The 16799-nt window shown below is 41.3% G+C and overlaps 1 protein-coding gene across 6 annotated transcripts in view; it reads left to right on the forward strand.

Annotated features, from left to right (window-relative positions):
• Window positions 1–16799, forward strand: part of Bod1l1 (biorientation of chromosomes in cell division 1 like 1) — a 53527-nt gene that overhangs the window by 13528 nt on the left and 23200 nt on the right. For 5 of the 6 annotated variants that reach the window (XM_051200329.1, XM_051200330.1, XM_051200333.1 and 2 more), the window contains exons 7-13: window positions 1232–1343; window positions 1847–1985; window positions 4046–4118; window positions 5729–11750; window positions 13539–13603; window positions 14511–14595; window positions 16039–16082. In XM_051200329.1, coding sequence (XP_051056286.1) covers window positions 1232–1343; window positions 1847–1985; window positions 4046–4118; window positions 5729–11750; window positions 13539–13603; window positions 14511–14595; window positions 16039–16082 — 6540 coding nt within the window. The remainder of the gene's footprint in view (window positions 1–1231; window positions 1344–1846; window positions 1986–4045; window positions 4119–5728; window positions 11751–13538; window positions 13604–14510; window positions 14596–16038; window positions 16083–16799) is intronic. The other variant, XM_051200332.1, reaches the window with a different exon arrangement.

Raw genomic sequence — 16799 nt, forward strand, 5'->3', positions numbered from 1 at the left:
GGAACTACATAGACTAGACACAAAGGAGATTGTATCATTGTTACTAGCAAAAGTGAAAAAAAAGCACCAGTCTGTTTTATATTATGAAAATGCTTGCATCCATGTGGCTCCATTCATAATAAAGACACCATGTGTACAATGTACAACCAGTGTAGTATTGAGGGAAATGCAGTCCACTGATTCCCAGGGTTTGGAAAATGCTTCCAGCTACCAAGTATCATTCAATTAGTGGAAGCTTTTTTAAACAAAATTCATTGGTTTTTAAATGGCTTACAATTTAAGAAACAGTAAAATGTCATGAAAAGTTTCTTATTTCAAGGTTAGGGGAGATATTGCAGAAAACACAGCGAAGTGTGAAGCTAGTTTTCCTTCTAGGCTTATTTCTAAGAGAGGATATTGGATAGGAATTGTGCGCCTGTTTGGGATTTTTTGAAATTTTGGCTTTGATCTCTGAGCCAGAAAGGGATGGTGAGAATAACAAAATGATTGTGAACTCTCCCTGGTTGAGATTCTGCCAGTAGAAAGTCCCAAGGACACAGTTCAGGCCACCAAGTCAGATTGTTTAACCTGCCACTTATCTGCATTTCAACTGTTCTTTTAAGAGTAAGTTATGAAAAGTCAAGAAGGCATACCCATTTAAGCTTGATAGTCATATTTCTTTTTTTAATTGTAACAACTAGTTTGTTAAATCGTCTTTTCCCAAAATTATGACTTTTTCAAACCAATGGCATTCTGAAACAGTAATTAAAAGTTAAATTCTTATCTGTGCCTTCAATCATCTGGTAGCTTCCAAAATAGAGTAGTCATACCCATACCTACATATACATAGTGTTTGTTTTTGTTTTTAAGATTTATGTGTATGTTTTGCTTTCATGTATATGTGTGTACCTAGTGGCTATAGAGTTTAGAAGAAGGTGTTAGATCCTGTGTCACTGGAGTTAGTGATGGTTGTTAGCTATCATGTGGGTGCTGGGATCCTGGGTCCTCTGTAAGAACAAGCGCTTTTAACCACTGAGCCATCTCTTTAGCCTTATGTATCTGTGCATATCCCGTGATATGTAAGAACATCAGAAGAGCAAAGGCAACTTGAATTCTTGGTGGTTGCACCCAAGGCCTCATTTGCTGGGCCAGAGCACAACCTCAGAGATGCACTCTCAGTTTTTTCCATATGTGTTGTTTCGAAATACCTTTATTTTACCTGATAATATGTCAGGCAATTCTATGGTTTTAGGCTAAAGAAAAAGAAGAGAGACTTTTAAGAAGAAGAATCAATAGAGAGAAACTTGAAGAAAAACGGAAACAGAAAGCAGAGAAGACGAAGTCTTCCAAGACGAAGAGCCAAGGTATAGCAGATGTTGCTGCTGAGAGTACCTTATGCACGCCATCATCTTCTAGTTAGTCTCACTGTGGCATATGCTTATAGAATAAAGTCATCTGTTCCGAAGTGTGGAAGCGATTTGTCCTGCAGTAGTATTTGAATGGATTTCGGATAGAAATAGTTGAGCATTTCTGGTGACAGTCACCTGTGCCTTCTGTCATCTTTGCTTTTTCTCTTTCCTTTTGTGTTCCCGTCTTTGATGCTGGTCATTGAACTCAAGACCACAAACTTGCTTGAGCTGTACTTACAACCCTTATGCTGACATTTTTATCTGGCAGAATAAATACAACAAAATTGAGATCCGTTTCTCCTAGCAGAAATTGAAACCCATTCAAAGCTATTTTGTGTTTTATAATGATTACAAAACCGTAATGAAAAGTAAATATAGCACTATTGCAAAACTATCTTCGAAAATAAAGCTTATTTATTTATCTGTGTACTTACTTATTTTTATTTTTCTCTTTCTAGGCAAAAGTAGTGTGGAAGTGGAAGAGTCATCAGCCAAGAGTTTGGAACTGAAAACCCCAAGAATTAAAGAAGTCCTTAAAGAACGAAAAGTGTTAGAGAAAAAAGTAGCCTTAAGCAAAAGAAGAAGAAAAGATTCAAGGTACTGTGTCCTAATTGTCACATGAGTGGTGTGCTTCTGGAAGGGGGCATTGAAAGTGGTCATAGGCTGTCTTAAAAAGTAGCCAGGTGTACACCTTTAATTCCAGCACTTAGGAGGCAGAGGCAGTGTCTTCATAGAGAGTTTCCAGACAACCAAGGCTGCAGAAAGAGACCCTGTCTCCCATTAAAAAAAAAAAAAAGTCCCTTTCATTTAATCTCTGCACTTTGATGAGTTATGAATTTTTGTGTTAACTACCCTCTTTTGTGCAAAGAAATGTCTCTTTTGGGGTCTGAAAGCTACACTAATCTATAGGTGTAGAAATAACCCTGGAACTGTGTGTGTGGACCAGGCTGGCCTTGAACTCACAGAGGTCTTTCTTGCCTCAGTCTCTCCAGTGCTGGAATTACAGGTGTGTATCATCACACCTGGATTTTTTAGAGCTAAGAATTTATAGGGCCTTTTGGTATTGCATCTGTTTAGCAAAAATAATGGTAGTGTGTTCACCCCTGGTTCCCATGAGCTCCTCAACCATGTATTTTTTTTAGTCAGATTTACAGTACCAGGCATTGTGTTTCATTTTGTAGATTAGTTCTTAAAACCAGCAGAATGTGATTAGCTAAACCCTAACATGCATGCCACTATTGTAACTATGAGCATGCACCCATGGGAATGATATGTACCACTTTGTGATAAAAAATAATTATAGTGGGGGCAAAAAAGACTAGCTGAAAAACAGAATAAAGCAAACAATCTGATGGGGAAATAAAGAAAGTGATCATAAAAGTCTCACCTTGAGCCCGGGGGTGGTGAGGCATACCGCATACCTTTGACCCCAGCACTCGGAAGAGAGAGGCAGACAGATCTCTGAGATCGAGGCCAGCCTGGTCTACAAAGCTACACAGAAAAATCCTGTCTTGAAAAATTAAAAAAAAAAAAAAAAAATGGAAATTTCACCTTGAATATAGATGTTGCTGTGTGTTTATAATGGCCTTGGTGTTTGTTTTTATGTTCTTTCATTGTGTTTGGAATATAGCATTTTAAAGTAATGTTTTAATTAATTTTGTGAAAATCTGATAGAGACTTTAGATTCTACCCTATGAAGTATCCCCTGAGTATCAGAGAGTTGAGTTTCTGGGCCCTTGGAAGTACTTGGGGAAGTATCCCATCTGTGCATATGGTAACCACTTACTAACAGTGGTTGCATCTGTTGACCAGTTTTTTCAACACCTGTTTTTTAACATCATGCCATCATTCTTCCCTTTCACATAAAGTCTGGTTCTTTTAATTTCTTAAGCACCGTATTGTCATTGCTAATTGTTTAAAAGTTACAAAAGCAAAGAGACTCTTGAAAGTAGCTATGATATAATAAGAACCAAGGTCTACCATTTTACCGTTCTATTAAATTACAAGTCTTATATTTTTAGTTTACGTATTTTTTTAAATTATTTTATGTGTATGTGTATACACATGCATTTAAGTGTTTACCACCTGTATGCAGGAGCCTATAGAGGCTAGGAGATGGTATTGAGTCCTCTGGAAGTGAAGTTAAAAGTGATTGGGAGCTGCCATGTGGATGCTGGGACCTGAACCCAGGTCCTCTAATGAGCAGCAGTCTCTTTTAGTGGTTGAGTTCTCTTTCCGGCCTAGTATTGCAATTGTGTAAATTAATCATAAACTTCAAGATAAGCAGATTTACAGCACTCAGATAGAGGAGTCAGTTCTCAGGTTTATTGTATGCTGTTCATCTTGCTCTGAATCAAAAAGGCCTCCCTGCTTACTCAAAAGTTAGTGAAGCTTTCACATGTCTGCATAGCAGATATAATGCAGCACATTAGGGATTCTCCTTGTAGCATGTTTTCTGTTAAGCACAAGGAGCAGTTCATGCCACAATTGGATTGGATTATGCTCTCTGATGACTAAGAGTAAGATCTAAGTAAAGTGTAACCATCCTCCACAAATGAAGTGAGAAGTCACAGTTAAGGAAAGACATTCTTTCAACTTTCCTGTGAGATTCTTAGGTTAAGATTGGAAATTCATATTTGATTCACCTCCCCTCTCAGGAATGTTGATGAGAATTCCAAAAAGAAACAGCAGACTGAGGAAGAGTCCAAAGAAGTCCTCAGAACAAATGAGGTATGTCTTAAGGAAACATTGTGCCCTTTTGTTGAGCATGGGTAGTTCCTTTTCCTTTGCAGTGAAATGGCATAGTAGGATCTTTTATGTATTATGTCTCAAAAAACCACTCTGTTCAGCACTCTTAAGCCTCGTCTCATTCTGGCCTGAATTCCTTGTTGTATGAGTTGATGCATATGATTTTGTTTCGTCTAGGTAGGAAGCTGTCTTCTGTACCCTCTTCACCCTGTTTCTTACATATAACAATAACAAAATTGTTAATAAGAAGAAAGAAGAGAGAAAACTAAAATCCCCATTAACAGGTCCTCTACTTTATCTCTTTGGTTTCCTGTCCACATGCACATAGTGTTTTGGAGGGGAGTGACTCTAACAAAAGAAAGAATTTTGAGAGGTGGTTCACTCTGTGTTCCCTAGACTTCTCAATTATGTAACGATTGACTGTTGTCATAGTGAGTGGATACATGCTTGTTTACTTAAACCCTCACTTGACATTAAAGTTATATCCAAAATGTGCTCCTTTTAAATTGTGAAAACAAGCCAGGTTGTGGTGGTGTACACCTTTAATCCTAGTACTCTATCTAACACTTTAATCCCAATAGGCAGAGGCAGGCAGATCTCAGAGTTCAAGGACAGCCTGGTCTACCAAGTGAGTTCCAGGATAGCCAGTTCTATACAGATAAACCTTGTCTTGGGGTTAAAAAATGTGAAAATACATATATAGTGAATGTATTTCTTCCCTATGTTGGATTATTTTCCTGGGACAGATTTTGGCTTTAACTGAGTTCAAATCTGTATTTGTATAAACATATTCATAGTTCTATAGCTAACCAATTCATGATGTTTCCAATACTAATAACTTAATATTGTTAACAGCCAGTAAATTTCTTTACTCAAACTATAGTCATAGTTAGGCATACATCCTGATATGTTACTGTGTATATTTAAATATTTAAACTTTGTTTTGTGATAGTTTTTTGTGAAAATTATCTCATGAAGTTTTACACAGTAATGTACTAGGTGTCAAAACTGGGGTGGAGAGGAAAATTTGGGTACTGTGCATACATCCCCAACATCTCCCCAGAACACAAGAACATATGTGTGTGTATATGCTTATGTCACATGTATATGCTTACACTGTTACTCTGTTAATATGTAAACATTTGGAATTTTATAAATAGAGGATTATACAAATAGTCTAAATTCACATCGTTTCTGTAAGTGATTTTGACTTCTAGATTTAAAAATTATCCTTCACTTCTTTATCAGCATGTGTATTTTATACTAAAAAGAACACTAGGCTGTCCCTTACTTGCATTATTAAGAATTATTAGGTGTTAGTGAGCTATAGTCATTTATAGAATTGAAGACTTCTAAATGATTGGCCAGTTACATGAAATTTGTTCTGTAAAGGTGGGAAGAATGCGAGACTTGGTGTGATCATATAGACACACTGCAATGAGCTTACTGGTGTCTGATCCCTACCATGGGCTACATCATCCATGGGGCAGATGAAGTGACTTAGATATTCCAGAGATCTCATATTAAATATACCCAAAAAGTAAGTCTGTTTAGAAAAATGTGTCTCATAAGAACCCTTTGTTTTCTGACAGCACTGTGAAAAAGAAAAGGCCTCCTCCAAGGACCTGAAGCATACTCATGGAAAAGGCGAACCAAATAAACCTCCCCGGAGGCTTTCAGAATCTCTGCATTCAGCTGACGAAAATAAAACTGAACCGAAAGTAGAAAGAGAACATAAGCGACGGACATCTACCCCTGTTGTAATGGAAGGGGCTCAGGAAGAAGCGGATATGAGAGATGGGAAAAGGCAAGCAGAACGCTCAGAGGTTAACATGGATGAACCCCAGAAACAGAAAAGCACCCTTAAAAATGAAAAGTATCAAAAGAAAGATGAACCGGAAACACACGGGAAAGGCCTGCCTAAAAAAGAGGCAAAGTCCACCAAGGAGAAACCTGAGAAAGAGAAAGCTCAAACAGAAGAGAAATTGTCTTCGAAACACAAATACAAAGGTGATGTTGTGCATAAGATAGGTGATGAGACTGAACTTCACTCTTCTGAGAAAAGTTTAAAAATAGAGGAAAATGCTCAGAAACAAAGCCAACAAACCAAACTTTCTTCAGATGATAAAAGTGAACGTAAAAGTAAACACAGGAATGAAAGGAAATTGTCAGTGTTGGGTAGAGATGGAAGGCCAGTTTCAGAATATACTATAAAAACAGATGAGCATGCACGTAAAGATAACAAAAAGGAGAAGCACCTGCCGTCTGAAAAAGCCAAGGCAGAGCACAAGTCAAGAAGGTCAAGTGACTCCAAACTTCAGAAAGATGTAAGCTCCAAGCAGCACAGTGCTACATTGCAGAAAAGAAGCGAGAGCTGTTCTGAAGAGAAGTGTGAGTCAGACCCCACTAATGCCGAGAGCAGTTTAAAGCCTGAAGAGCTTCATAAAGAGAGGCGGAAAATGAAGAGCTTGTTGGAAGAGAAACCGATGGTAAAGTCTAAATCAAAAGGTCAAGGCAAACAAATAAAAGTTGCCGAATCGGACTCACAAGAAGGTGTCACGAAACAGGTGACAACACCAAAGCTTGATAAGGAGAAGAATACAGAAGACAATGACCCCGAAAGGCAGCGCAAGTCCAAACCTGAAGACAGATCTTTAGAAGAACCTGTCACTGAACCTGCCTTAGACAATGCTGTGCCTGCCGCACATGGTGCCCAGAAGGACTCTGGTCACAAAGCTAAGTTACCACTGGTAAAAGAGAAGCATAAAGCCGATAAAGACTCAACTTCCTCCAAACCTGAGAGGAAGTTCTCAGATGGGCACAGAAGCAGAAGCGTAAAGCACAGTAATAAAGACATGAAAAAGAAAGAAGAAAATAAACCAGATGACAAGGATGCTAAAGAAGTTGACAGCAGCCATGAAAGGGGCAGAGGGAATGGCCCAGTCATGGAAAAGAAGCTGAGTAGAAGGCTGTGTGAGAACCGAAGAGGAAGCATGTCACAGGAAATGACCAAGGAAGATAAGTTAGCGGTGACCACCTTAGGCACTGCCAGTAGTTCTTCTCTACAGAAACCAAAAAAAAGCAGCGAAAGCCCATCCATCCCTGAACAAGAGCCAATGGAAATTGATTCTGAGGCAGCTGTCGAGAACGTGCCTGAACTTCCCAAAACCCAGGACATCAGCAGTAATAGTTCTCAGCAAGATACTGACTTTGAAAATGTTACCAAACAGAAAGCTGCTGCTGGGGTTTTAAAGGATGAGTTAAGAACTTCCATGGTAGATTCAAAACCGGCAGCTGTGACCTGTAAATCAGGGCGTGGACTAGCACTTGCTAGCAATTCTGAAAAGCATGCTGACCATAAAAGCACTGTGACCAAGAGAGTGCACGTCCAAAGTGCTCCATCAAAGCCAACTAGGGAGAGAGAGCTAGTTCAGCGAGGAGCCCAAGACGTAAATGCAGACTCTGAAGGGAGTCGGAGAGGGCCCTCTAGGGCCCCATCAGACAGTGAGAGGGTACAGAAGAATTTGAAAGGCACATCCAAGGCCACTGAAGAATGTGGCACTCAAAGGGATGCTTCCTTTGAATGTTCTACAGACTCAGACCTCTCATCATCCTCAGGCCCTGCTGTTGTACCTCTGAAAGAATCACATGACTCAAGTACAATTCCTGTAGTTGACAGAGAAACCATTTTGGAAGGTGGCACAGCTGGCACCTCCCTTGTAAATCATTCTGAAAGCCCTAACCAAAGTTTGACTGTTAAGAAGTCAGAAGTCCATAAGACAAATGGCAGCAAAGAAGGTAGTGATGGCTCTACAGTAGATATGCCGTCAAAAGCAAACATCAGTAGCAAAAGACACCTTTCTGAAGATGGCCAGGCCACATTGCTGTGCAGTAAAGAAGGCAAAGCAAGCATACCTCTTGCTGGCAAGTCAACGGGCATGACTGTGGAAAATAAGAACATTGGCAAGCAGAGGAACTTGATGGGCACAGCCAAAAAAGAGAGTGATCCAACCATAGAGCCTGATGTTAAACACGACAGTGCTGCAGCTGAGAATGTGGTAGACCTGAGTACAAGAAAGGAGACTGAAACAGTCAGACGGAAGCATACTAGAGATTCAGACGAAAGTAAAAAAATACCAACTGATGTTGGAAGGAAAACTGAAACTAATGAGGTAGACACCAGTGCTAGACATGACACTGCCTCCATGTCACAGCAGAGGCCTGGGAAAATGGAGAGGGTAGCAACTGGACCTGGTAGGCGAGACAAAGCTTTCATTGCTACTAGTACTGAAGGGAAAGACAAAGGCGTTGTGTTAAACCCAGTCAAGGATGGGGATGCCACCACCACTTCATCAGAAACGGGAGAGAAGGGAATGTCCTTACCTTGCACCAGTATTGAGGCAGATGAAGGCTTCACAATGGGCTCATGCCCTAGAAACCATCCCCTTCAAGTTGGGGCAGAAGCCAGTGAGTGCACTGTTTTCGCTGCAGCAGAAGAAGGTAGGGGTGTTGTTACTGAAGGATTTGCTGAAAGTGAGACTTTGCTCACAAGTTCCAAGGAAGGAGAAAGTGGAGAGTGTTCAGTGGCTGAGTCAGAAGACAGAATAACAGGCCCCTTGACAGTTCATACAGTTCAAACTGAAGCCAATGTGAACAGTATTACAACAGAGGAAAAAGATGATGCAGTAACCAGTGCAGGCTCTGAGGAAAAGTGTGGCGGTTCTTCGTGTCCAGTTGAGGGGACTGCTGCTTTTATTGGTGAAGTTGAAAGTGATGGAGCTGTTACAAGTGCTGGAACAGAAATAAGAGCGGGATCTGTGAGCAGTGAAGATATAGTTGGGTCCCAAGAAAATAGGACACGAGTTGGTCCTAAAAAAGAAACAGAAGGCACTGTGACATGTACTGAAGCCAAAGGAAGAAGTGATAACTTCAGTTTCTGCCTGGTAACTGGAGTGGGATCCCAAGAGCAGCGTGTAGTTACCGGTGCAGATGTGGCCCACATAAATGATGATAAGCCTCAAGAGGCGAGTGCCAACCAAGAAGGAGATGGTTCTGGAAATGATGGAACAGAAGGTGAGAGTGCAGTCACCAGCACGGGCATTACCGAAGAAGATGGGGAAGGGCCGGCGAACTGCACAGGCTCAGAAGACAGCAGTGAAGGCTGTGCCATAAGTTCTGAAACAGAAGAAAATGCAGAGAGTGCAATGGACAGCACAGAGGCCAAAGACAGTACTAACGTACCTTTGGTGGCTGCTGGTCCCTGTGATGATGAAGACATTGTGACCAGCACGGGTGCAAAAGAAGAAGATGAGGAGGGAGAGGGCGTTGTGACTAGTACTGGAAGAGGAAATGAAACTGGACATGCTTCAACTTGCACAGGGATTGAAGAAAGTGAGGGAATGCTAGTTTGTGAGAGTGGAGAAGGGGGCGGTCAGATTGGCCCTACAAGGGAGCATGTGGATGCTGAGGCTGGGGCAACCACTGTGAATACAAATGACAGTAATGTTGATAGTATGAGTGGTACTGAGAAGGAAGTCAAAGACACTGATACTGATATCTGCTCCAGTGCCAAAGGGATTGTGGAAAGCAGTGTGACCAGTGCCTTTGCAGGAAACAGTGATGGGCCACCAGTTCTAGGTGGTAGTGAAGGTCCCGTGGCTAGTGCAACTTCTCATCACAATGATAGTCAGCTTACCAGGAAAGAAACGGTAGAAGATGCAACTATTTCCACTGGATTGGTGAGGGGCAGTGATGATGTTCTTATATCTGGTGCAGTTCCAGAATGTGAAGTTGGCCACACATCCTCACCCATGGAAAAAGATGAAGGTATCATCACTTCTGTAGAAAATGAAGGGTGTGATGGCCTTATGGCTTCTACAGCCAGTTCTGATGTTTCCAACAAGGACAACTTCGCTGGGAGTAAAAGTCAAGGCAATGGCTTGATGATTTCTACTAGTACAAATGATTGCACCCTTCAGATAAGTGCGATTATAGATGTGAGACGAGGGCATTTGTGTACTCTGAGCACTGAAGAAAATATGGGAGGCACAAGAACACACATGGAAGGATTTGAGGCTCCTATGCCCAGTGCAATTTCAGGTGATGAGAGCCAGCTCACTTCTGCTAGCAGAAATGAAGAGAAGGACGAGTGCGCCATGATTTCCACAAGCATAGGGGAAGAATTTGAAGTTCCTATTTCCAGCGCAGTTACCATCACATGTGCTAAGAGTGAGCAGTCAGTTGCAGCAGTTGAGGAAAGCACTACAGGTCCAATCTTGGTAAGCACCGAGGACTCTGAGGTACCCATGCCGAGTGCTCCCACTGAAGCTGCAAGTCCTCTTGCCTCAACCAGCAAGGAAGAAAAGGATGAGTGTGCTCTCATTTCAACCAGCATAGCAGAAGAATGTGAGGCCTCTGTCTCTGGTGTAAATGAAAATGCACCGTCTGTTGCAGATGGGAATGCAGTCATCTCAACAAGCTCAGTGGAAGACTGTGAAGGCTCTGTGTCCAGTGCTGTCCCTCAGGAAGCAGTCTGTCCTTCAGTCATACCAGTAGAGGAGACGGGGGACACCACCATGATTTCCACAAGCACCTCTGAAGGACGTGAAGCAGTCATGATTGGTACTGTCCCTGCAGATGAAGACCAGGCCATCACCGTGAGAGGGGAAGATTTGAGTGATGCTGCCATTATCTCCACCAGCACAACAGAGTGTGTGCTCGTGTGCACAAGCCTAAGCAGACACAAAGAGAGTCAGCCAGCCATGCACAACCCACAAGGAAATGGCGGTCATTTAGCTACAAAGCAAAGTAATTGTGAACTACCCATGCCTAGCCTCATGGCTGAGAGTAACTGTCAGTGCCCTGGGCCATTCGCCACAGTCAAAGAAGTGGGCGCCTTAATGGCAGTGAGCACCAGGGGGGAGCATGGCAGGCTGCCAGCCTGTGAGCCGTCTGCAGGGCAAGGCCAGCCAGGTACTGCTTCATGCATAGGAGAGGAAGAGGGACATGGCAAGGACTGCCCTGGCCAAGACCTCAATTCAAAAGAAAGGCATGCATTGCTGAGTTCCGTTCAGAGGGAGAACAAAGAGGCAGAGGCAGCAGGGGACAGTAGCACAGCTAGTGGTGTAGCAAGAATAGACTCAGAGAGGAATGCAAACTCAGAGTCTGACAAATTGTCTGAGACCAGCTGTCTGAAAGGACCAGAACAGATGTCTGCTGAGGACTCCTCTGGCAATAGTCCCTGTCTGGCAGCAGTAAATACTGGTGCTAAATCTGATGACATGCTGCCCATCAGAGATGCTGCATCGGAGTATCCTTCTGACCAGCAGGCACCTGAGAACAACTTGAAAGCTACCACCAAATGTATTACAGGCCAAGAGTCCAAAATGGCTCCCTCCCACTCGGCAGTCCTTCCAACTACCTGCCCTGTAGCTCCATCTACTCCGGAACGGGAGGGCAACTTGACTGCAAAAAGTGATCGTGATCACAGTGACACATGGACTAGTGGAAGGTCTGCTGAGAAAACGACACATGTTCCTGGGACAAGGCAGTCACTGCACGGGGAAGGAAACCTTGATGCCACTGTTCCTCCTGAGGAGAATGTGTGTGGCGTAGGTGAGAGTCCATTTGTAATTATGCATCTCACACTTTACCTAGGTGATTTTCTAACGTCCTGTGTTTTAAGCATTAAAACTGGACCCATTGCTCATGTGTCAGTATAGAAGAGGCAGGAGGCTGAGGGCAGGTGCCTAAAACATGTTAATCTTCATGACTGGCAAGTTTCTGAGCCATCTTCAGGTTTCTTATTTGTGCTTGGGTCGGTTTGGTTTGCAGTATCCTGGGGACGACGGTACACAGGGCCTCTTGCATACTCTTACCCCTGAGCTACATACACTTCCAGCTCCTATATTTATTCTTAACTGAGTTTGCTGTTCAAGTAAGATGCATCAATTTCCGATTTAGAAGATTTGGGTGAGGGGGTACATATTCCTTTTTGAGAGATTTCAGAGAGTTCTCATCTTGTAGAAATTAGTATCGTTGTAGTTACACTATCCAGTTTCAGATGCTTTGTACTGACACTACTATGGTAGGGTCTAGGGGTACAGAAAATCAGTGGGAAGGCAATTATGAGTTCTGCCTCATGTAACACTAATTGCCAGTGATTCCAATAGTTTCTGAGTAAGACTTGCAGGGGCCAGTGAACCTTGATTCATCTCTATTCTAGCTTTATAAACTATGGCATCCTGAACCTTTAAAGTGGAACCAACATTACTTGCACTTAGTCTATCTTCAGAAAACTGACACAAGTAGATTTAGCCCTGTTATAGATACTTAGAGAAGCAGCATTAAGAAATGTCCTAAGGAGTCTTCTCCAGGGAGGGGAGCACACCAGTTGGTCGTCCAGAACCAAATTACCAGCCCTGAAAATGTACAAGTAATGTTATACATACTGAGCAGATTATATATTTAGAAATATATGTAGGGGTGTGTGTTTGTGTGTGTGTGTGTGTTACACACACATATGTAACAGCAATTAATGACAAAAAGTTCTTGAATTTGAAAGAGCAAGTAGGGGTATATGGGAGGTTTGGGGGGAGAGAAAATGATGTACTTATAATCTCAAGAATAAAGGGAAAAAATGGAAGAAAAGAAGTATCCTTGGGTTGAGATAAATAACTTTTCCCATTGCTTTTAGCATAGAAATGAATTGAATGTGCTGATGTCTTTTGTGACTCAGTTTTATTGCACTCTGTTATTCCTTTATCCCCTTTTCTGTCCCCTGGAAGGACAATAAAAGGGCTTTTAATAAGAAAAAAACTGCAGGCTCTTGGAGAAATGAAGGCTTTTCTTTGTCAGCTTCTGTGTGAGGTGACTGAAGCAAGAAGCCACAGCTATAAAGGGACATGATAAAATTGCCCACCTGAGAAGCTGCCATTTTCTTTGGGTCTACCTGACAGGTTTTAATTTTGTGTTCACTTTCACTGTACCAGGAAGTGAAATGGGTCTACTATAAATCACCTCTTGATCAGTCATTTATAAATCTCCGTTCAGAATGTTGTATATGTAGTTTTTGGGGACAAATCTGATGGTTGTAGAACAATACTAGAAAATAAGTTATCTCCACAATAATAATAATTTATCTCCTTTTCTAGGCAGCTAGCTTTTTATGCATTTCCATTTCCCGCAAATGAACAAATGGCCACTGCCTTTTTCCAGCCTTTTTTTTTTACCCACAGAGTGCACTCCTTTTTCAGCTTTTTTTTTTTTTTGCTTACAGTGAACTAAATCAGCAAGGGTAGGTGGCTCTGAGTGCTAAATAATGTGTCATTACTTTTCTGTGTGAGATGAACTTAACTTTGTATTCAGATTTTTATATTATGATAATTATTGATGTTTCATTAGGCAATGTGGACTCACCACCAAAGGGCATAGGAGAATCAGGAGTGTCAGCCAACGTGACAACTGAGGTAAGACCAGTATTCAGTAAGTCTTGACTGGGAGTGGTGTGTGCTGGTGGCCATACACACATAAGCAGTGTGTGGCCTTTACTCATACTGGGGACACATGATGTTGTTATTGTCACCCTAGGATAAAAGTCTAGGAACTTCAGTAATCTTAGTTAAAAAGTGCCATTGTCATTCCAGCTCCTCGAGGCAAACAAGGAGTCACCTTCCATTTGTCTCACCTGTGTTTAATCTGCTGTCAACAAAACATGAGTCCTTGACTTCTCTTCCCATAGCTACACTTGGACTTCTGTTCCAGTCCATCTTATGGTTGGCATCACCATGCCCAGTGTCTTTTAAAGCAGAAGTTGGGTCTTGTAGCTCTGCTTAAATTTTGCATGGTTTTGTATTTTGGATAAAATTGTTCTTTTTATTAGATGTGTACCATACACAGTTTAGAATCTTGTTTCTAGACTAATTCCTCAGCACTTGCCAATTATGTGTGCCAAGCTGGCAGTGAATGGGGAGGGGGGTTACCCCAAAAGAGCATTGCACAAGGACTTTGGTGCAGAATTCATAAGTTTATTGGAAGAGAAGGGAGAGAAAAATGGGCAAGGAGATGGGGTGAAGTGATACTGTGGTATACCAGGCTCCCAGCGGTGAAACCAGTCTGGCAAGGTAGTGGGACCAATCAGAAAGGACCATGTGAATTGTGCTAAACTATAGTTTTAACCTTTTGCTTTAAGAGAAATGTTGATGATTGAAATGTGAATACATTCCTGTATTTTTTTAGATGTTGATGTGCTCATTTTTCAATTCATTTGAAGATAGATTTTTAAATTGCTTCTATATACTAGCAGGTGTTCTAATTCACCACACTTACCAGCTAGACTCCCCTCACGTATTTTTGTTGTGCTTTGGATTTTTATAGACATCTGTGCATTCAGAGGAAGGTACAAATCATGGAGTTGCAGCAGCATCTGAAAACCCCTGTGTTGGAAGACCGAGTGTATCAGGTAGGCTGCTTTTAGCAATTGTTCGCACTGTCTGTCCCTGAATGTATTTTTATCTTTCATTGCAACTTAAAGTTGGTGGATGGTTTATAGTAAAACACTGACAGACTGTGAATTTGCCTCTCACTTTTTAAAATAGTTCAGAGAAAAATCTTCATTTCTTTTCCCTTTTTGTTAAAGATTTATTTAAAATTTTGTTGATATGGATGGGTGAGTAGTGTGCACATGAATGCATTCAGATGACCCGGGAAACCAAAGCTGTCAGATCTCCTGCAGCTAGAGTTAGGGGCACTTGTAAAGCATTTTATAAATGCACTGGGAACTGAACTTCAGTCCTCTGAAAAAAAACAATATGCCTCTTCTTTGAGTCACACATTATTTCATTTTGTAACATGCACTTTTCTTACTCTGTTTTATATAGGGCCATTGTTTAAATATAACCTTTCCAAATAATCATTTGGGGACAGATGCTTTATTCCCTGCATGTTTCTCCATGCCCTTACTGCCCTTCTGAGGATTGTTGCAGCTTGTTCCCAACAACCAATCATGTGCCCGCTTGACCACCCTGGCTCTCAGCCCTAGAACATTAACTTTTGCCTTAGAGACAACATAAAACTGAGTGCCATCTTTCAGTCTACAACACAATACTTTTAGGAGAAAGTCTCAGAATTAAAAAAAGAAATGGCCTTAGGAGCTTCCTAAGAAATCCACACAATCCTCAAAGACTGCAGCAGATGCTGAGTCATTCATGCTGAAGTTAAATAATCCAAAACATGAATAAGTTAGTTAAATACCTTTGGGTGTTTGAATAGTATGTTCACTGTCTAGAAGGAAATATTTGTGTATCCTCAGTCTTTGGATCCCATAGCTAGCTTTAGACTGTTTTACTGTGTTTAGGTACAATGCAATAAGAGATCTATTTATATAGAAGGAAGCTGTTTAAAAAGAAAAATGTATGTTCTGTCATTCTTGAGGAGAAACAGTAGGGTTTATACTTGAAGTTCCAAAGACTATAAACACACCATTGCTATGTGAGGGGAAAGGCTTTAACCTTTCATCTGATGGCATTAGTTTTAAATGAACCAGTGTAGGGAAAGGCTCTAACCTTTCATCTGATGTCATTAGTTTTAAATGAGCCAGTGTTAACTGCAGCTTAGCAGATAACGTTAAGGTCTTTCACCTTTCCCTTAGCTCCAGATGACTGAAATAGTTAAGTCACTGCATGACTTAATGTGCTACAGACATTATTATAAACATACAAGCTGTTTTTCTGATAATATGCAGAACACGGATTGTAAAAAACTGGTTAGAGTTTTATGATTAACAAAAATACGGGTCACTTGATAGTGTCTTGTTCTATTCCTCTGCTCTGGAAATTTGTAAATGTGTTGCTCTACATTTCAAACACAGTGTTGTTTTCTTTTGTCTCATTTTGTTTTTGAACAGGTGAACAGGTGATGGAAGCTTCATTGGTGAGTAAATCACAAAATGTAAGTAACTGTAATAGTTTGATCTGTGGGTGGTGGTTGGTTGTTATTTGAGGATGAGGAGAGAAGAGAACTAGTCTGTGAGGAGGTGTCTGTACAGGAAGCCATCTGGTAGCATCTTTTGCTCAACCCCTTCCATATTCACCTACATACTGTGATAAAGAACTCTGAGCTTTTTGGTTTTTATTATGATAGAATTGTAAATTCAGTTGTAATATCTTAAGTCTTCCTGGAAATATAGACAAAAAATAGTTTTTAGTGTGAAGCTTGGACTCACTTTATGCTGGTAGAAAGCTTGTCTGAAGAGGCTGCTCTGATTGTAATAAATATTTTTTCCCACCAGTGATTCTCATAATTGCTTTGACTCCCTTGAAAGTTTTGTTTGGTTTTGTCTCAGTATTTATGTAGGGAACATAACATTTTATAAAATGCTCAAGAATCTCCATTAGCCATGCTTTCCAGAACATCCAGGTATACTGGAGAAAACCGGAGAGCTTTGCTTACTTCTAGGCATTGTGGCGTCAGAGACCTTACCTCAAGTTATTGAACTGCCCAGTTTTGTACCTAGAAGCTCACAGACTATATTGTAAAGGAGAAGAAGCAACACACACACACACCCAGGCGGAGGAGGGGGGACTCTGATTTGCCTTCGAGCTGAAACCTACAGCACCAGTGTGTGCCATCCTGTCACCCTAAGTCCCCAGCGGAGTGCAACCTCCA

The sequence above is a fragment of the Phodopus roborovskii genome, unplaced genomic scaffold (genome assembly GCF_943737965.1).
Source record: "Phodopus roborovskii unplaced genomic scaffold, PHOROB, whole genome shotgun sequence".
In the NCBI taxonomy this organism is placed as follows: Eukaryota; Metazoa; Chordata; class Mammalia; order Rodentia; family Cricetidae; genus Phodopus; species Phodopus roborovskii.